At 35.0% G+C, this 22,267-nt stretch overlaps 1 protein-coding gene across 1 annotated transcript in view; it reads left to right on the top strand.

Annotated features, from left to right (window-relative positions):
* The window catches only part of LOC125672579 (receptor-type tyrosine-protein phosphatase alpha-like), a 122,817-nt gene that overhangs the window by 86,954 nt on the left and 13,596 nt on the right, over window positions 1-22,267 (top strand). The window contains exons 8-18 of the mRNA XM_056161471.1: window positions 10,370-10,501; window positions 12,450-12,529; window positions 13,226-13,431; window positions 13,623-13,702; window positions 13,947-14,125; window positions 19,767-19,854; window positions 19,937-20,007; window positions 20,218-20,254; window positions 20,428-20,525; window positions 20,715-20,843; window positions 21,831-21,979. Of these exons, the coding sequence (XP_056017446.1) occupies window positions 10,370-10,501; window positions 12,450-12,529; window positions 13,226-13,431; window positions 13,623-13,702; window positions 13,947-14,125; window positions 19,767-19,854; window positions 19,937-20,007; window positions 20,218-20,254; window positions 20,428-20,525; window positions 20,715-20,843; window positions 21,831-21,979 (1,249 nt within the window). The remainder of the gene's footprint in view (window positions 1-10,369; window positions 10,502-12,449; window positions 12,530-13,225; window positions 13,432-13,622; window positions 13,703-13,946; window positions 14,126-19,766; window positions 19,855-19,936; window positions 20,008-20,217; window positions 20,255-20,427; window positions 20,526-20,714; window positions 20,844-21,830; window positions 21,980-22,267) is intronic.

Here is a 22,267-nt window from a genome sequence, read left to right as displayed (position 1 = left end):
AAAATTACAATTTGTTTTGTAAATATATACATGATACATGTACGCAGGACAACCAATGTATTTTAACCAAGAAACATTTACTTTAGTTTTAATCTTTTAACTATCTCTATATATATTGTTTATTCGCCAATCAAGGTTCCTTGGGAAAGGGGGGGGGGGGCATGTACAGCAATGAAAATAAATAACAATCATTCAGAAGTACTAATACTGGCAGAGTTCACACTTCTGCACTGCACATATCTATAATAATATATGAAATACTTATTGCAGACAAGATTTGAATTTTAAATGCATTTGAAAGCTCGCGTTTCATATTGTAACATACGCCTGTGACGTCATAGTTGCATTTGTGTACACATGGCAACAGACTCTTATGGCGTCGATCCACATACGAGGTTCATTTGCGGTTACGGAAATAGCCGAGTAGTTACGATTGGGATGAACTAGGTCGGGTATGCTATGAATTGGTACCCTGTTGACCTCGCTTCTCTCGCAAATCAGCGGGGAACCAGTTTAGGGTATGATATAAAAATGCAAGAGTGCTGTGATTAAGATATGACGTAACAATAGAAGTTGGGAGCGCTATGTTGTAATGATAACGCAGAAAAAATTGAGAAAGCCAAGAGCGCTATGACGTAGCAATGACAAGGGCAAAATCGATAAAGTCGGCGTAGTGTTTAAATATGTTAATAATAAGTGTGCCAGTGGTACCATGTATGTATAGGAGGTGATATAGGTGATTGTATGGGTGGTGGTATGTGGTGTATGAGTGGTGGCACAATTTGTATGTGGTGTACACCACCCATACACTATCAACCACAACCTATATACCACATACTATTACTGTATTACACTGCTCATACACCACATACCACCACCCATACTACAAAATACCATTACACCTATATCACATACCACTGTAATTGTTATGTCATTGTGTTCTCTGCTATTTCAATTTTTCTGACGTTATTTTCCCGACGTAAAGCTAATAGCTTTCATTGTTACGTCATGTTCGACTTAACGTCATATCGCTCTTAAAACTTCCGCCAGAGTTCGTTTGCTCAAAAACCAAACGTAGCTGACGTAGTGAGGCCTCGACGGGGAGTTTGTACACTCTTGCGTTCCTACGTCATACCGCTCCCGGCTTTCATTGTTACGTCATACCCGACCTAGGTCTAGTCTCGTTCAACCAGACACTCGGCTGTCTTGGCAAATCTCCAACGAAAATCTCTGATCGTCGTCGATTTCTGGAGAGAACCGAGCGTCTGGTTCCACGAGACTAACTTAGGTCCTAAACTGGTTCCCTACTGATTAGTGCTACACACGAGAGAAGCGAGATCAACAGGGTACCAGTTTACCTAGGTCCTAACCCAATCGGAACGCCTCGAATGTCTCGTGCACTCGCCATAGTGCGCCATTCTCTACCCAGAGTTCTGTACGCTACTTTTAAAGGGAAAGGAAACGAGAATAATTGTTTATATCATGTGATTATATTATCACGTGATTCCAAGCGTTGACAGAGGTATAAGCGAAGCTTGCGTAACGCGCCCTCTGTTGAGAGAATGATAGTGCGCGAGACATTCGAGGAATTCCGATTTTGTCCCAACCTAAACTGGTACCCCGCTGATTGGTGCTACACCAATCGTTATTATACACAAGAGAAGCGAGGTCAACACGGTACCAGTTTAGTTCCAACCTAGTCCTATGTCATTCTCTCACCAGAGGGCGTGCTAGGCAAGCTTCACTTTGTTGTAGCCTTAGTACGTAAGTCCTCGAAGCTCGCGCTTCATGGTGCATTAGGTTGTGACGTCATAGCTACACTTTGTTAAGGAGCGTAGCGTAACGCTCTCTGGTGAGAACCGTAAGCTCCAGGATTTTACAACTTGGTACGTGTGGTCACCATGATGAGAGGAAGGTGCTTATTGTTTTTCAAAGTGAGAAATCAAAGGTCAAGGTCGTAACATTACTTAGTAGGAAAACCTTGTAGGCAGGATACAAACCGAACCGTAAGCTCCAGGATATTGCAACTTGGTACATATGATCACTATGATGAGAGGAAGATGCCTTTTGTTTTTTAAGGTCAAGGTCATATTATCACTTAGAACCCAGACCAACAATTTGTTTTATCTTGGTTGGACCCTGCGACAAAAATATTTACATAGATAGTACAGTATTTGTCTTGTTTTTATGATGCAAAGAAAGTATGCCACACCCTGATGATTGTTGATACTACTTGAAGCCAAGTTCTGTAAATCGTTGTGGTAGAAAAACACCCTATATTAGCTTTTCACGGGCGTATTATGTACCGTTGGCGGTACTCTTGTTTAGCTCATCTGAGCTGAAAGCTCAAGTGAGTTTTTCTTATCACTCTATGTCCGTCTCTCCGTTTGTGTCCGTCATAGAACTTTTTTTTTTTTTTTTACATATTCAACTTCCTCTCCAGAACTACCGGGTCAATTTCAACCAAAGTTGGTACAAAGCATCCTTGGGTAAAGAGATTACAAGTTTGTTCAAATGAAGGGGCAGACCCTTCAGTGGGGAGGGAATCACGAAAATACAAAGTTGAATGGGGTCATTTAAAATATCTCAAGAACCAGTTGGCCAGAAAATTTAAATTTACATGAAAGCTTTCTGACATAGTGTAGATTCAAGTTTACTAAAAGTATGCCCCCAGGGGGGGGGGGGGGGGGGGGGGGGGGGTAGTGCGGGGTCACAATAAGGAATCAAAGTTTTACATGCGAATATATAGGGAAGATCTTTGAAGATCTTCTTCTCAAGAACCATTACGTCAGAAAAGTTGAAATTTACTTGAAAGTTAACTGATATAGAGTAGATTCTATTTTTTTTTCAAATCATGGTCTCCGGGGTTAGGGTGGGCCACAATAGGGGATCAAAGTTTACATTTAGATATCTAGGGGAAAATCTTAACAATCTTCTTAACTTGGTCAGAAAAGTGGCAATTTTCATGAAAGCTTACTTACATAGAATAGATTCAAGTTAGTTCAAATCATGGTCCTCGGGGGGTTAGGATGCGGTCACAATAGGAGATCAAAGTTTTATATGCTGATATATTTTGGAAAAATCTTTAAAACACTCTAGAGCTAGGGATTTTATACTTGGTATATACATTCGTTACAGAAAGACTTTTCATGTGATGCCATGGTGTGTGATCTTATGACATTGACCTGGAAGTGTGACCTACTTTTAATAAAATTCTGATCTATACAATATGTCCTGAACTATTTGAAATTGATCTTTCATATCTTATATAAATTTCTTGTGGCAAGACCTTTCATTTCATAGCATGACCGCTGACCTTGTGACTTTGAACTCTGAGTGTGACCTACTGTTTAGAAAACATAACATACTAAGCATATCCGGAACTATTTGGGTAGGGCTTTCATATTCTGTGTATAGATTCCTCGACAAGACGTTCTGACACAATGATTTTTGATCTTTTGACCTTGGAGTTTGACCTACTTTTGAAAAAACCTTGACCCATTTAATATCTCCTGAACTATTTTAGAGTTTTTATATTTTGTCTATATATCTTGTTATACTTTGTTGTTTGACCTAATGACCTTGAACAATGGCAGGGAAAAGATGGCTCAGGTGAGTGATGTGGCCCATTGGCCTCGTGTTTGACAGTGTACATTTCCCATTATTTTTTACATTCAAAAACTATCTTTACAATCCAAAGTAAAATATTTTGGGTATACCCCCTATTTTTCAAGTATGTAAGCTTGAACAAGAGAAGGAACGAGCGTTGACAGTCACATCCCGTGGTAAGCCCATATCTTGATCAGGTAATCGGAGTAATCCGTAGTCAAAAGTAGTATGTGAAGAACATCCTCACAATTGGTGTGTACTGTAACTCGTCAGACAACATTTGATCCTATGAATTGAATCCGTGTAGAGGAGGACGAATACTTACTACCCCCACCCCCACCCTCACGACCCTTTACAATTTAAGATAGTGAACTTTGAGTAAAGATCGTCGTTTAGTGTGTGTGTATGTTTTTTTTCTCCTTGCAGCCCTACAGGATTTGAAGTTTGGGTTTATTTAGGTTTTAAAATTTTATTGATTTTTCTTTTATTTTGCTTGTCAAGAATTATAGACAACTGTGAAGTCAATTTACCATAAGACTGTACTCTCCTTTACTTTGAAAAAATTGTTATGAGCCTGTAATGCCAATCCACCAATGAATGAAACAACCATTCCTGAAGATATAACAGGTAGGAGACAGATATCTGCCTGGGACTGAAAAATATCACTAATTGCACCTCATTTTGAATTCATGCCATAATTTATTTCTTTTAGAAATATAAATACGAGCTGACTAAGCTAACACCAGCTTGGATTTATTTCTGTTGTTAAATATCACGAAAACAATATTCAAATATTACGGGTAAGATGTATATAAACTCTGTAAATTGATATACTTTAAATTTATGATCTATTTTACATGACATGCATTTTTACAGACACTTACATGTACGAAGTTGACGTGTCTTTTATTTTACCTTGGAAAATTCTACATTAAGAAAACGTTGTGTTTATTTGTTTAAGTTCATGTAATTGTATCATTGCTACTGCTTGCTTAGATTTCGGGAATAAGAGAAGGTCTTACAACCCTTCCATAAGATATATCATTTAAATTATTCAGCTATCTCGTTACAACGAGGTGGATAATTCGTTATAACGAGATACTAAGTCGTTATAACGAGATAATTAATTCGTTATATCGAGATAGTTAACTCGAAATAACGAGATACTAACTCTTTATAATGAGATAATTAATTCGTTTTAACAAGGTAACTAACTCGCTATAACGTTATAACTTGACACAAACTCGTAATAACGAGATATAAACTCGTTATAACGGCATAATTAATTCGTTATAACGAGATAACTAACTCATTATAACTAGATAAATAACTCGTTATAAGATATTAACTCGTTATAATGAAATAATCAACTCGTTATAATGAGATAATTAACTCGTTATAACGAGACAATGGACTAGTTACGAGTATAAAGAGATAACTAATTCGTTATAACGAGATAATAACCCGTTATAACAAGATCATTTACTCGTTATAATGAAATAATTAATTCGTTATTACGAGATACTTAAGTCCTTATAACGAGATAACTAACTCCTTTTCACGTTTGAAAAATGAGCCTATCCGGCTGTCGTAGTAGTCGTAGTAGTCATCATGAACTACGTTTGCTCTTTGTATAGAAAACCTTAGCTGTTATCCCTAAAAGACGGGTTAGCACAGTACCCTGGAAATCGGAATGGTTATGCGTTGATAATTAACTCGGTATCCCTGAAAGGCAGGGCTAGCATAGGTCTCGCTGGGTGACAAAGCTTATCTGGTATCCCTCAAAGGTAGGTGACTTTAGCGCCCGGGAACCCGGGCTAGTTGAGCCTTGATAATTAACTCGGTATCCCTGAAAGGCAGGTCTAGTATTGGGCTCACTGGGTGGCAAAGTTTATCTGTTATCCCTCAAAAGTATGTGTTTATATCGCCCTGGATCTGGAGTTAGTTTGGCCTTAATAATTAACTCGATATCCCTGAAAAGCAGGTTTTTTGGAATGAGCATCATTTTAATGAGTTATAATGTTGAATGCAAGTTTTGTGTTGATTTTGTGTACTGAATGAGGGGGGGGGGGGGTAATTAAAATAATTAAAATTATTTCTATGATTAACTTTCGATCAAAAATACCCTTCTGTACTTTCAAAAATAATTTCTAAACATATTTTACTCTGACCACCGCTAGGTATCATCAGTATTGCTTTTAATAAGACTTCTTATTAAATATTATTTGTTTCCGTGTTGCATTCGTTGTTTTATCTACTTCCTAGTGGCGAGATCAAAAGTTCAATGTCTGACAAAAAAACTAAATTCACATAGGTTTTACGCCCCCCCCCCCCCCCCCCTCCGCCCCCGCAACGACCCTCTAAACTAGATATGATGAGTGTTTATACTATAATCAATTAACAAGTAAGAACAAATGAGTATAAATAACTCTGTGTACCCTATCTTCTGTTTATTCACAAATGAAAGTGTAGATTAAAACTATCAAATGTTCATTAAAATGTAATATCGTCATGTGGTTTTTAACAGTCACTTGTTTTTCTCCTTTTTCGACTAATGTATAATCGATGTCGGATGAGAGAAACTTACAGAAGTTTTACCCCCCCCCCCTCCACACACACACACCTTCCCCCTAACTATTTTGAATTTAGATTTTTATCCGAAATCAATCTTTTGATCTCGCCCCTTACAGTTTTTTATATCAAATTTCTTACTGTTTTTAACATCTGAGAGAATTAGGATTTGATTAATTATGTTAATTAAATAATACTCTGTACGCTTTCTATCAAATTGTATTTCTCTCCATATTGCGTTCATTGCTTTATTTATTTCTTACATTTTAATAGTTGAGCTAATTGGTGTTTAAATTAGTAATTTTAATTAGTAAAAAATCCAAACAATTTTCTTGCCTTCTTCATCGTAAACACATTCCTTTACGAAGTATTATTCGACGTACGACTTTCTATCTATGATCAGGGGCAAGTAACTCGTGGGTCACCTGTTTTTCAGGGATACCATCTAGTCATCACCGTTTTTATCAGCTGTGGTCAAATTTTGTAATTAAAATGGAGGGGGGGGGGGCGTTAAAGATGATTCAAGCTTTAATTAGAATGGAGAACAGACAACATTTTGGCGAATGAGGGCCTATCAATGGCATTGCACATGTCTGTGGGGTACATTGACTATTCATGTATGTAAAAGTTTTAAAATGGTCCATGTTCAACAAATGGAATTACAGGGGGCATCAGAAAGTTGGGGAGACGGATGGGAAAGGGGGGGGGGGGGGGTCCTATTCATATTTCCACCAGATCATAATTATAATATTATTTCTTTTGAGAGGATCCGGGTTAAAATAGGTCCTTAGTATTCCTTGCTTGTCGTAAGAGGCGACTAAATGGGGCAGTCTTTCGGATTAGACCGCAAAAACCGATACTTCCTGTCACAGCAGGTGTGGCACGATAAAGAACCCTACTCAAAGGCCGTCAGTGTCAAGCATAGGACTAAATTTTGCAGCCCTTCGCCGGCAATGGTGACGTCTCCATATGAGTAAACAATTCTCGAGCGTAATAAATGCTAATTCAGATGTACTACGTAGCTGTTGAATCCAAATTATCATGAACAAAAAAATGGTAAGCTTGTGTAAAAATAAAAGTTCACACTTTGCTACTCCAGTGACTACAGGTAATTTCGTAGTTGTGTTCGCTGCTCCAATGTTTCAGATATTGACGCAAGCTTCAAAGAACGGCTACAAATAATTTGTTTTATTTCACCGACCGTCATGAATTTGTCATTTTTTTCTCATCCCCTCTGATTTTTTTCAAAATTTTTGGGGCGGCATCTCTATTACGTGATTAGTTCCTTATAGAGATTGCATCTACTTAGATCGGCGTAAGTGGTGTACATGTACATATATATCCAATTTATGTACATGTAAATGATTTCACGACCAGTAGATATTCATATAAAACTTTGTCTCAGGATATAAGATGTAGCACACATTACACACATGCATTAATCGTATAAGCAAAACCATCAAAATTCAGTTTGCTACTTTCGTTTTATATTCAGATTGTGAATAGACTTCTCTAAAATATTTTTTTTTCTGATAAAATGTAATTGCAAAACACATGTATCTTATAGTTTAACATAGTTCAAATTATTATCCAAGGTTGTATAAATATACTCAAATTTCACATGTCGTATGAAAATATGATAATGTATAATTCAAAATTCTTTGGGGGGGGGGGTGTACTTGTTGTAGAGCTTATAGCTTTTTAAATGATACGTCAACATATGATTTTCTTGCGCAAATTCCTTTTCTGAGATAATAATCTTTAAATTAAAAACAAATTAATTCAAGGTTTAGTCCACAAAAATTGGGGGGAAAGACTAATATTGACATCAAATGGTATTTTCAACCGTATTTCTTTTAACATGTTTGGGCTTACAAAGTGTACATTATGAAAATATTTATTCAAATTTATTAAACTAAATGATTGCATATTATTAAATAATGGGTATATAGTCTATGTTGCTTATTACAGCCCATTTGTTTGGAAAAAATAATTATTATAAAGAAAATAAGAAGGAGGAGTACATTTTCATTAATGCTGATTATATGTAAATGGAGTGTTTACTTTTGAGAAGCAATAACAATGATATTAGCATGTTAACATATATATTTTTCAATGTCTATCTATTACTGGAATATATATATATATATATATATATATATATATATATATATATATATATATATATCTTATAAAGCCATTTTTTCATGATTGAGTACATTTAAGACCGATTATAGATCTACCTTAAGAACTAATGGGCCAGAAAATTTGAAATTTACATGAGAGCTTCGTGACATAGTTCAGATTCAAGTTTGTTAAAACCATGGCCCCAGGAAGTATCATGGGATCACAATAGGGGATCAAAGTTTTACATGCGAATATATAGGAACAATCTTTAATTAACCAAGGTGACTCAGGTGAGCGATGTGGCCCATGGACCTCTTGTTTAGGTTTCGCATTAATGGTATGTGTAAATGTATGCAATAATTATAATAATATTCATTAGATCAATTCAAGGCATTTCTGAGGATTAAAGTAATTGTATCATACCGTCTAAATGAATATTTGTTATGGTATAAATATTGATTTCTTATCGAAAGTTGGAAATAAAATATTGAAATCGCCGTTTTAAGGGGGGAGTTCACAAAATTTGAAAAAGGAACTTTTCAAATGCGATGAAATGTTGGTTGTTGATTTTTAAGTTTTAAAAGTCTTCAAAAACTCTTTACATCAGTAAATATTTTTCCTGAAAAACTATCACCCTTCATATTGAACTTTCATCACAAATTTTCAATGTACGTTATTATTCTGAATGGTATGGTGTTCTTGAATGAAGGGATTTGTCAAACCTGTCAATATTTTTTCTTTAAAACTTAAGGTTTTAGGAAAAGTATCGGCTTCATGGCAATATGAAATATGACATGCTATGTAACAGTTTATGAGCTGTGTTATGAACGTTTATTTTGATTTTATTGAAAGTACATGTTATTCATCAAGTATTATCAAAGAAAAATAGATATGGTATCCATGAAAATATTTGCCCTGTGTCATTTTTGCCAGAATGGATTGAAAAACGACTTTGCTCCGGTGTTTTGTTTTTTGGGGGTACAATACTGATTATTGGTAGTCTAATGTAATACATAAATTCACGTAACATTGGATAGACCCTTCTACGGTATTAGCGAAAACAAATCAGTGGGAAAAAATCCCTAGCTACTGCAGTGAATTTTGATATTTTGAGATAATTATCATTGTCCATCTCTCTTCTTTTAGTTTGCAATGCTACGTTTTATGGAGAAAACTGCTCTGCACGATGTAACGATAACTGTGTCAACCAGTCATGTGACCATATCATAGGCAGCTGTACACACGGATGTAAACCGGGATGGAGGACTCCCAACTGCGAACAGAGTAATTTTAGATATAACGTTTCTTATACTAATATTCTTTGCATCATATAGCTTTTAAATATCAAAAAATTCTTTTCCAGCTTCGGTATTCAAAATGATCAACAAATTAGTACAAAACTGATCAATAAAGTGCAAACCTATTTTTCCAAAAAGCTTTTCTACAATACTGTCAATTTTTAGAATATATGTGCGCTTTATCTACGTATGACATACATCATCATACATGTATATTGAATGTAGTATGACGTTTTTCATACCGATTGTTAGACCGTTCATTTTATACTAATTTTGACTACTGATTTCTCTGTTTGCTTGAATAAGATCTAGTGTCCACGACGGGTGTGATCGGTCAACAGGGTATGCGTACTCCTCCAAGGCATCTGATCTCACCTCTGGTGTTTCCATGGGTCTGTGTTTGCCCTGTTCTCATTGTTGTACTCTTTATAGAATTTACGGGATTGGTTGCTGTTCGATATCCAAAATTCACTTTTATATCTTGCAGGAAAAGCTCGAATGATAAATAAATAATCTTATATTGCTTCCCTCTAATGTTCTTTTAGAATGCTCGGTAAAAACGTACGGCAAAGATTGTGGAAATCACTGCAGCAGTCATTGCAGAAATATGACATGTAATTCAATCAATGGATCTTGTTTGGAGGGCTGTATTCCCGGTTACTTGGGAAGTTTCTGCAACAAACGTATGTAGTTTATAAAGGATATTGACACTTATTGTTCATTTCTCATTCATTGCGAATAGTTTCATTGTGTATGTATTTAAGCATGTGACAATGGAACATATGGACTCAATTGCTCCCAGAATTGTTCTGAGAACTGCCTCGACATTTGTGATTCTGTTGACGGATCCTGCATATGTTCCTCTGGGTGGACGGGGTCCCCTAACTGTAGTGAAAGTAAGTGTCTAACATATTTTGCCAACGAATGTTCTATTTTTGAAAATGCTCTATCTCTGAAGAATTATATTTCCCCTCATATAGCATATTGTTATGTCTCCCCTCCTTCAGGGGGAGACATTGTTTTTGTACTTTTCATCCATCCGTCCGTCCGTCTGTCTGTCACAAAATCTTGTGAACACTTCTCCTCCTATATAGCTTATCGGATAGACTTGATCCTTTGTACAATGCTTCATTGTCATTTGTAGATGTGCATATTGTCGAGACAGGAGGATCCAATTATTTTTCGAAAAGTTATAGTAGATCTAAGAGGGATGGATAATGTTAAAATAGCTTGTGATCACTTCTCCTCCTATATTGCTTATCCGATTAAATTCAAATTTTGTACAATTATCGGAACAGGAGGGTCCATTTGTTATCCTTAAAGTTGTGGTGGATATGAGGGGTGGGTGGTAAACTAGTTTATGAACACTTTTCCTGTGTGGCTTACTGCAGTTCATAGTGTATATTTTCCTGCTCATGCTTTCTCCTTCATGCCAAAAAGTACATTAAAGGGAGGTTTTATTTGGAGCACTTCCAACTTAGGAAGCTCTTGAAGCTCTTGAGACATTTGTTTTCCATAAAAACAATCTCTAGTTAAATATTACGTTTATAAGTCATGGTCGCAAAGTAAGTGATTCCTTGGTTTTATGAGCTGCAATTCATGAAAGCAACGACTTCCTGGGTCAAGCCTCAAGATCTTTGGAGTTTATCATCACACGTTCTACATTACATTTCAAATACATGTATGTCCTATGTTTTAGAGGTTCTACTCATGTACTAAGAATCACAATGTGGCTATCGATTGAAGTATAATCGTCCTATATATGTACATAGGTTATATATTTACAATCACTTCGTCAAGTTACATGTACAACTTTAATTTGTAGACGTAAGATAGTGTGTACAATTACTTCATGCAATCCGTTGTTATCAAATTATCAAGATTGTATTCTTTAAGGTATATCAAAGTTCCATAAGGTAATTAAACCATTCCATATCCTGTGATTAATCTCATAACGTCTATATTTATATTACAAATCGCATTTTTCTCCATTAACCAACCAGTTTCAGAGCGCGATTCAATCCATATTGACTATGCGTTAGCGCGATTCACAAAATTTATCTCAAATCCAAATTCGTTCATATTGACCATGAACAGCTCAAAAATGCTGTTCATTTCCCAAATAAGCAATACAAAATAGAGAGTTGGGCAAACACGGATCCCTGGATAAACCAGAGGTGGGATCTTGTGCCTAGGAGGAGTAAGCATCCCCTGTCGACCGGTCACACCCGCTGTGAGCACTATATCTTGATCAGGTAAACTGAGTTATCCGTAGTAAAAATCAGTGTGCTAAGAATGGTTCTCAATCGAATTCAAAATTGTATCCTGTAATGTGCATTACTGAATAAATGATAGTAGTAGTTAGCATTAACTTCATAATTCTTAGATTTGATTTGTCATTAAAAGTGCAAAAATATATAAGATTCGATATTAGTACATCAGACGAAATATCATCATATTCGAGTCAAATTCGTTTCTGTGTTATAGCTTTAGTGGAACTCTGATTTTAAATCACTAGTTATGCTAAATATACCAGGTATATACAAAAACGTACGATACTATTTTGTAATTGTCCAGATGCAGAAATCTCTATTTTTGCACCACTGAACGTTTGAAAAGGGGAAGTAACTCCGTTTGGAGTTATCTTACGTTATCCTGCATTTATATACCTAAAGTTAAGCCCGGGTTCCGTTCTCGGTCCCAGCGTCCCGTCAAGCCATAGACATTTTCATAGATATTACCTGTTTCTTCGCCAAGCGTCTTAACACTACCTGCTGCGGTCGTGAGCACCATGCATAACTCAAAATCGTGACACTTCATCTAAAGTTGGATACGACTTGACAGGAGTGAAAAATGAACGAATCGGACGAGTATTTGGACCCGTCCAGGTTAAGGATGAAATTCAAATAACTCCACCATGCCAGGTTATGATAGTTCAACACAGGAATGTATTCTATATCAATCAGTATATTTTTCGATATTGTTTTGTTTGTAAGGCCGTAAACGCCGAAATTAGGTTTAAATTTGAAGCCCTTCACCGGTATTAGTGACGACTCCATATGAGTGAAAATTCTCGAAAGGGACGTTAAAACAATATACAATCAATCCATAGTCAAAGTCAGAGTCTGAATAACGGCCTAAGAATTGATACGAAACACGTTAGGCAGGATTAGACCTCATGACAGACTGTATTAGCAAACTAGATCGTTATAACTACCATAACATTTGCGAAATGCTGACTTTAAACAAGACTCTTGAAACACCTAGAACATAAACTTGTTTGTCGTTAGCCTGCCTCGTTTTAAAACTATCCATATGTAGAACAAGCTCATGTGTACCAAATCAGTTGAAAGACATAAACAACATACGCAGGTGACAATGAAGTATTGCTACATAGATATTGGAAGATGACGATAGAGAAGATGAAATCATCCCGTTTATCATTAAGATGAGTTGTTGGTTTGCGGTTTACATCTATATTCAATGAAATATTCAAGTACGAAGCAAATATGGAAGATTCTCTGTGGTATCTTTTATTTCCAGTTAACTGGATATCGAATCGACATATGTTGGAAGAAATTGATGCTTTTTCAAAGTTTTCTCTTGTCCTAAACAGATAGGCAATCAAACAAAAACGTTCTATGTTAATTCTTCTCCGTTATCAGACGTTTGAGAGAATATGTTTATTATCCGAATTTTCGGGGTCAGGAGGTTCTGCTGCACATTCCGATACGACAGATTCTGACGCTGTAACAGGAGCCGTGGGAGGGACGGTAGGAGCCGTAGGTCTTACTGCTGTACTCATCACTGGCATACTATTTATACGGTACATTTTATTGTTAATCTATTGACAAATGAATCACATAATGTATTTTTAACCATTTTCCTTTCTGAAATTTATACAGAAGAATGAATCAATTTTAAAGGATATGTTAAAATAAAATTGTTAAGACATTAACAATGAAATATAGACAAACCTTCCTCTCAAAACTAAAACTTCTTTCTATATTTATGTAGATGGAGAAGAAAGAAGGAGAGAAAGCATGATGATACGGAGACGGTAACATTTTCTTCTGTCCCAGAAACGTTAACAATAGGTAATTCTGCTGCTGTAAAAGACACCTTATTGTTAATAATATCAAGTACGGCATATCATATCAGCAAATTCATTAACAAGGTAATTATGTTAGAAATCTTTGTTTTAATCACTGATATAGTGGGGGGGGGGGGGATGAGCACAGGCAAAAGTAAATATTGCCGTGTTGCTAATTTTTCCTGTTGGCTTACATTAGCATTACGTGTCGTAATTCAATTTGATACAACATGTATAATGTTTTACAGGTGATCAAAGACATGAAGATATGGAAATGAGTGGAATCGGAAATCCTGGCTTAGAATTAAAAACTAACGGGGAAATGTTAATGACGAATACTAAAATAGACATATCTGTCGCAGATTTAGATACAGCAATATTCGTCTTGTCTGAAAATCAGAATACCAAGTTCAAAGAAGAATATATGGTATGCGTCTTTTGATTAATAAAATTATGTAACAGATGAATCGTACATATGAATAGTTCAATTGAAATTAAGTGGATATTGTGCGTGATTATCTGTAATTTCTTGATATATGGAAATGATTTAGCAAAATGTTTTAGTATCATTTCTTTGGAGGCTTTAAGCTGGTGGGGATTTTGTTTGTTTGTTTTGAAAATATAACTCATGTCTTAGTTTGTTCATTGTACAGGTACAGTACACGACACGAGTTTTATACACCCCACCGTGGAAAGACCACGGTGGAAAATCAACGGAGATACACCGTGTCCTCCGTGTTCCACGGTGTGTGTTATTTGCGAATACACACAGCTTCTAGGCGCTTTGTTCTGGCCACGGGCGCCTTGCGGGAGATGTGAAAATGTGCCGCAGGCCAAATACTCATGATAAGGGTGGAATTTTAAGAAAAGGAAAAATATCAATATTTTCCCTTCTGATACTTATACTGTTTTTCAGCATTTTGAGCCCATTCCAACGATACCAAACACTATATATTATGTTTTTGAGAAAATCTGGTTTTGAATTTTTTTCTTTTAGTCTTCTTTCTTCATTAAAATTTTCTTAAATTCTATGTTTAGATAATGCGTACTTGCAGGCAATTCCTGTTTTGAATGCGAATTAGTATATTCAGTAAAAGAAAAGCATGCATGTACAACATGCAATAGGGATATTTAATAATTACCGATGTGCTCTCTCTCTCTCTCTCTCTCTCTCTCTCTGACAAATGCACTGTTTAACATAATTACTTCCACCATATTGTGTTGATATGCATCTTGACAAATATAACTTGATCCAATATAGAAATTAGAGCATTGTCGATGATTAACAAATTGGAATTAATTTATTACTTAATTGATAGAAGCAAAAATACAAACCATCGAATGATTTATTTTTAAAATCCCGAGTTAATTACATTTGACGGAGACTTATGTTCAATATACTTTGATAGAGGTTTTCATAAAAAAATGTTCATCGGGAGTGTCTGGATAATGCAATGATTTTTGTAAAATAAGTATATGCCATGCAAATGCCGGTACATTCACAAATTCCTAGGGTCTTTGTCACAGTATAACTAAATTACAGTTAGCTAGTTTGGGTTTTGACTTCTTATGAAAAGTGTTAAATATATTGGGTCGGCGAGATATCAGATCTAGTCTAAGATCACGGGTATCTTGCGCCAACCCAATATATTTCACACTTTCCGCAAGAAGCCAAGCACTTCTGTTGATTTCAAATACACGGATTAGCTGACCCCCAATTGTTCTACTGAGGCGAAAACCCCTTCGAATTTGCATGGAATGTACAAGTTATACACAGGTCATTGTTATAGTCATACATCATAGTACCGCTAACCCGACAAACATTTTTTTTATTTTAAATAAGTTATTGAATGACGAAGTATGACCAAACTGCAGATTGAACTTTATAGAGCCCCGTGCTAACATTACTTATATTTTTCAATGTATCAGAAGGGGTATGTTGCCGGTTAAGTTGTGTAAAATTCTTGACAAGCAATAAGATAACAACAAAAAATGATCCGATTACGAAAACCTTAAATTGTGTACATGTGTTGATGTGGGGTGGGGGTGTAGTAGTCTGAAACTGTCTCAATTCCCCCTTCCGACTTCAATTTCTTAAATCGTACAGTGAGTAGGTCGCTACAAGCTACAAGGCTAAATCCTTAACTTTCAAGTTTTCAAATTACACCCTCTCCGATTCTACGTGCTTGTAATCAATATTTAAGGATGTAAATCCTCGGTGTCAAATGCAACTAGTTCATGAAAAAAAAAGACTAATATCAATATAAACAGAAATGACTTAACGATTATTTGCTTTTATTCATATACGCTATCGATTATTAAAATCTTTAATTGCTGTATGAAATTATTCTAAAATTTAGATGCATTAGATAATGAAAGCAACACAGAGAGAGAGAGAGAGAGAGAGAGAGAGAGAGAGAGAGAGAGAGAGTATTGGTAATCATTGATTATAATATTCATGAATGTATGCAGATACGGGACGTTTAATACGTTCAGTATAAATCTTGAAAGTACAATTTCTTTCTGATTAATTATTCATCCACTTTCATTCTGATATATTTTTTTATTTCCCATATCGTTTTCTTTACATGTTAAATTTTTCGGCTGGTCCGGGTTAGGACTAATGAATGAGTCTCCCCTTTCTAAAACGATGTTACGTGTTTAGCTGTCTATCTCCCTCTCAGTAAAAAAAAATGAATACATGCTATATATACTGCAACATCATTGGATTTACTGGATAATTCTTCGATTTCACCTTCATAATACATGTTAATGCAAGCGGACTATCTAAGCATTTTTCCCCATCTTCGCTTTAGCCAAGATCATTCGTCCACGAAGGCACATATGACCCAAAACCCATTACTAGCGGAGATGAGATGAATTTTACCCCCGTATGATGTTATAACTGACCAAAACCTAACTAGTACGTTTGTTTTACAACTTTCATTCAGAAGACGCGCAAGTTTGTGAGTCAGAGGCACTTGTTTCATACATATGGGCCCATATGTATGAAACAAGTGTCTTGCTGTGAGTCACTGAATAAACGAGAAAACGTCTGCATTTTTATTTTTATCGTTGTCAACTGTATACTTTGTGATATTTGAAGACTACATGTACTCAATTCAATTTATTGGATCCCATCACCATTATGCTATGGTATACAAAATAATAAAGACAAAAAGCTGTTATATATACATTTAGTAAATAATACATGCGTGTAATGAAGTAATTATCAAGTTAGAAGAAGAAGAAAAAAACGTGTTATTATTAATGTGAAGTATAAGTACTCTAGGTAGGGGACACATTTTATTTTATTATTTTCTTCATGAAAGTACGGAGGTTTCTAAAGGTTTGTTTAAAAGTAAAGATATTTTTAATTTTTATTTGTTTAGGTGATAAAAATTTGATTCTTTGCTCACTTTGCATCACAGTTGAGTACATAGTGAAATTCATCTCCAATGTAATAATAATAATAATAATAATAATAAGACCTTTATTTAACCAGGATTACATATTTAGCGATAACGCTAGTTTTCAATATGGTCCTGCATATAACATACATACAGACAGATATTAGTAAAATAAACACAGATTAAAAGAAGTAGAATACATATAAACTTAAGAAATAATTATGAATGTAAGATAAATAGAATACAAAATGAAGCTTAAAAAGTATGGTGATAATCTCTAAGATAATTTCTCTTAAAACACGCAACACTCGTTGAGTTTCTTATGTTTTGATTCAAGGCATTCCACACTGTGCTCCCTGAAATGCTGAAAGATCTTCTATAATATTCTGTTTTTACCCTGGGTATATACAAAATATTTGAATAAGAATTTCTAGTTTGCCTCTGACTGACTTCTGATACATATTTAAAAACATTTAAATAATCTGGCATTAAACCATGTAAAACTTTATACACTAAAATGACTTTTCTATAGACAAAGTAATCTGATAGAGGCAACCAGTTAAGTTCTGTAAACATGACATTAGATGGTGTTTCAAAATTTCTGATGTTAAGAATTACCCTTGCAGCTCGTTTTTGCAATATAAAAAGCTTATTCACATTTTCAGCATTTCTTGGATTGCTCCATATAGTACAACAATATGTAAAATGTGGAAAAATCATAGTATTAAAAATCTTCAGCAGCGCATCGTTTGACATAAAATATCTTATTCTTCTTAAAATGCCAATTCTCTTGGAAATCTTGTTCATAAGTGATTCTATATGACTTTTCCAGGACAAAGTTTCATCAATAATAATACCAAGTAATTTTGACTCCTGAACACATTCTATGACATGGTTATTTATCACTAAATTTAATTTTCGATACTTTGATAATTTTTGTGCCGATCCAATAAGCATACATTGAGTTTTAGACAGGTTTAAGCTTAATTTATTTTCCTTAATCCACATTATACTGCGCTGAAGATCTTCATACATCTTTGACTCAATATTTTCCACTGACTTATCTGTTACATCTTGTGAAGTATCATCTGCATACATATTTACATGAGAATGTTTCAGTGCTTGTGGATAGTCATTAATATACAGGATAAAAAACAATGGGCCTAAAATAGAGCCTTGCGGAACTCCAATGGTTACATTTCTTTCCTCCGATAAATTGCCTTTCCAAATAACTCTCTGTGTACGATTTGTTAGATATGATTTAAACCATTCAAAAGTATCATTGCATATGCCAAATGACTTGAGTTTGTGTAATAAAACCTTGTGATTTATAGTGTCAAATGCTTTCCGTAAGTCTATAAAAATTACACCAGTAAGTTTACCTTCATCAATATTTTTAAGCCATCTATCTACTAGAGAAATAAGAGTACTTTCACATGAGTGTTTTGGCCTAAAACCAGACTGACAATCTGTAATTAGAGAATTTACTGACAAATACTCATAAAATGAATTAAAAACATGCCTTTCTAAAATTTTGCTCACACAAGGTAAAATGGATACAGGCCGATAATTATTAACTAGACATTCATCCCCTGATTTAAAAAGTGGTACAACTCGTGCCTTTTTCCAGTCATCTGCACAAGTACATGAAGATATAGAATAGTTGAAAATATATGCAAGAATATCACATACACTGTTTGATGAAAGTTTTAGAAGTTTGACAGAGATACCATCCAAACCTGTTGCCTTTGATGTAAACATGTATATAGCAGATCTTAATCAACTATTCCTAATTACAATGAAAACCTTACGTTAAAAATAAACCACTGCTTATGATACATATTTCTTTGAACTGCTATTTATCAAAGTAAAATTACTGGCATGTGATTGTCGTTGTTCATGACCCTTCTTTTATTTGGTGAAATTGTGCTGCACGTGCCGTGAAACAATGTACCGACGAGTGGTGGTAATAACACAGGTGTTTATATACAGGATGTCGAGAATTTGGGCGTTTCATAAAAAGGTGTGAACGTCTGCAGGGAATTCTACATACGGATATGTATCGAAAACACCAACGTAGCATTAAACAACAATTACAAGAATTGAATGATTTATAGCTAAACAACATGAATGATTTATAGCTAATTTCTAAATAATTAATGGGGGGGGGGGGGGGGGCATGCATGCTGGCAAAGCGAAAAGGTTTTTTTGAGTGAATCATTTCGGAAATTATTTCTTTGTTTTATCACATGGCATGGAGGTACACGATCGCATCGACAGAGGTACAGATGACATCCACGGAGATGCGCGGTGGCATCCACGGAGATCCTCCGTGGACTTCAATGTCTAGCTCGCGCGGAAGAAATAGGACTTATAAGGTGCCGACAATTTTAAAGGTCCACCGTGTTTGGGGCAAATTTGTTCCACCGCGTTGCGTGGAACACGCATAAAACTCGTGTCGTGTACTGTAAGTGTGGAATCAAGTCATTCAAGATATCTGACGAAGACTTGTAATAAAGATTAAGAATCAGTTCTCACTATTCTGTACAGAAATAAAATTTTAAATGTATTCCGTTGATGTTGCATATCTATTTTTATTGCATTAACATTATTTCTCTACATATACAATTTTATCGTTTCATTCACTGGTGTGTGTAGACAATTCCTAGAGGAGAACTACACCCATGTAATGAAGGAAAGAAACAGGAAAATGTTGCCAAAAATCGGTACACCACGATTTTCCCGTGTAAGTGTCTCAATATGACGTTCTTTGAACTAGTAATAAGTGTTGTGATAAATATCAACAGTGTACATTTTGTTTTGAGTAGATGACCATTCACGTGTTGTTCTGGAAACATCACCAAAAGAGTCAGACTACATTAACGCGAATTATATTGAGGTCAGTGATTTGAATCCATTTTTATAGTGGTTAATGTTAATGAAGTACAGAAATAAAACTCTGTATCGCCAAAGAAATAAAATCTACATATATAATGCAAATGAGTAGCCATCATTTAGTTTTTATACAAGAAAGGCATATTGAAATTGTTGAAAAATCAATGAGTAATTTTATTCGTAATATTAATCTTCAATTTCGTCATGGTCACAGGATGTGCAAGGAAAGAAATCGTATATTGCAGCGCAAGGTAAATATACAATGTATATCTTCATATATTGATTTTCAAGTGTGCGTTATTATCCCAACATATTTTGTGAATTTGTAAAATTGAAAAAGACGACTGGACATGCCATTTTCTTTTGATGGTTTGTTAACTCTGAATCCTTGGTGTGTTTCAATATACCTGTTTATATTTATCAGGACCAAAATCAAAGACAATTGTTGATTTCTGGAAAATGGTGTGGCAAGAAGACATTAGTGTAATTGTTTGTCTGACGAATCTCAAAGAGGGAAATAAGGTTAGAAAGAAACTTGATATTATGATTCAAAATCAATGAATAATAGCATACATACAAGGGATACATTTTGTACATATGCAATAAGGTGATAATAAACTGATCACATGGCTCTACATGTACGTAACGTGATCTTACTCGCAGTAAAGTTGTATTATGATAATAACCTTACTTGGACCTTATCTTTATCAGAACAAATGTGCCCAATACTGGCCAAATTCCAGTGACAAGATAAAGAAAGGCAACATCAGCATACGAAACCAGAAAGAAAACGTATACGCGGACTACGTCATCAGAAACTTCCGCTTGCAAAACAGCGCCGTGAGTCTCGCAAATTTACATCATTGAATATTCTACGTCAGCTGAGAAAATGGGTCATGCTATGGCCAAAATTATATTAAAGTATGTGAAGCAGAATTATCTGTAATATAAGATTAAAATTGTCAAGCAGAAAATGTGCACCTATATCATTGACGAAAAGTGGATTATGAAGACAAATAGATGAAAGGTTATGTGCTTATAATAAAATGATAAACCATACTTTAATTTACACTATCTATCTATGTATATTGAGTCTGAACATGACAGGAATCAAATTGAGGATATCCTGATATCTAATGAATTGCACCGCATACCGGAATGTACATAGTATGCTTTATATCTAATGTATAATTCACAGTTTGTTGCCTAATTTTGTGTCTGGATAGTTCAAGATTTTGGATTTTACAACATACGATGAAGATAAATTGCAGTACATTGCTTAAGTTAATTTGGTAAAGCTTAGATTGTTCCCATTTCCACCTTTCCCACTCTAACTGTAACATTAAAAAGAAACAATTAACAATTTCTACCTTTATCGCAAATGCATATATAAAAACGTTACTAACTTAAAAAACAAAAATGTTTTATGTAGAACGTTTTGTGTTTACGTGCTTCAGTTGTAATGTTGGAAATTTAGAAGATGCATGGAATATAACTTTCATTTCATGTAGGGACTAAAGACAAATCCTTGAAAACACACTAACATCATGCCTACCCGTCATAATTGTAGTGCACTATAATGAGATTAACTCATGATAAAATATACAGGCCATTATGTGATGAATTAAGATTCGAAGAATATGATGCAGGTGCCAGAATCCAGAATTTTAAATGTCGTATTCTGATTATGAAACATCAGTATACAATTTGTTCAATTGATATCAATTATAATATTTTGGTACGTATTTTTCGTCACCTTTCTCTGTAATAGATATATCCAATATTTCCAACTCTCCATATAGGTGATCATTAACTGTTTAATTTCAGGATAAAGTTGAGCGTGACGTGTGTATGTTCCACTACACGCAGTCGCCAGACCACGGTGTCCCAGAACCGCTGGCTCTCGTGGTATTCCATCGACACGTTCTGAAAACTTCTGTCGAACATCCAGGGAAGTACACTCTTGTCCACTGCAGGCGCGTATTACTATTTATTCTTTCATATTTTTCAATAGCAACATAGTATAATTCATCCACTGAATATTTTCACACTGTCGAAGTCATAACAGTGATATTTTCAGTGTGAAGATAACATTACTTCATGACAGCAATGAGAAACTGTTGGGAATGTACACGCTAAGACACAAAATATATTCAAAATTCTTAAATTGGATTTTAAACATTTCGCGCACCAGACAGGATTTAGTGAACTTTGATTATCTTCAATATGTAAAACTTATACGGTACCAATTTTGATGCACAAGA

The sequence above is a fragment of the Ostrea edulis genome, chromosome 4 (assembly GCF_947568905.1).
Source record: "Ostrea edulis chromosome 4, xbOstEdul1.1, whole genome shotgun sequence".
Classification (NCBI taxonomy): Eukaryota; Metazoa; Mollusca; class Bivalvia; order Ostreida; family Ostreidae; genus Ostrea; species Ostrea edulis.
This window is presented reverse-complemented; position numbering and strand designations above follow the sequence as displayed.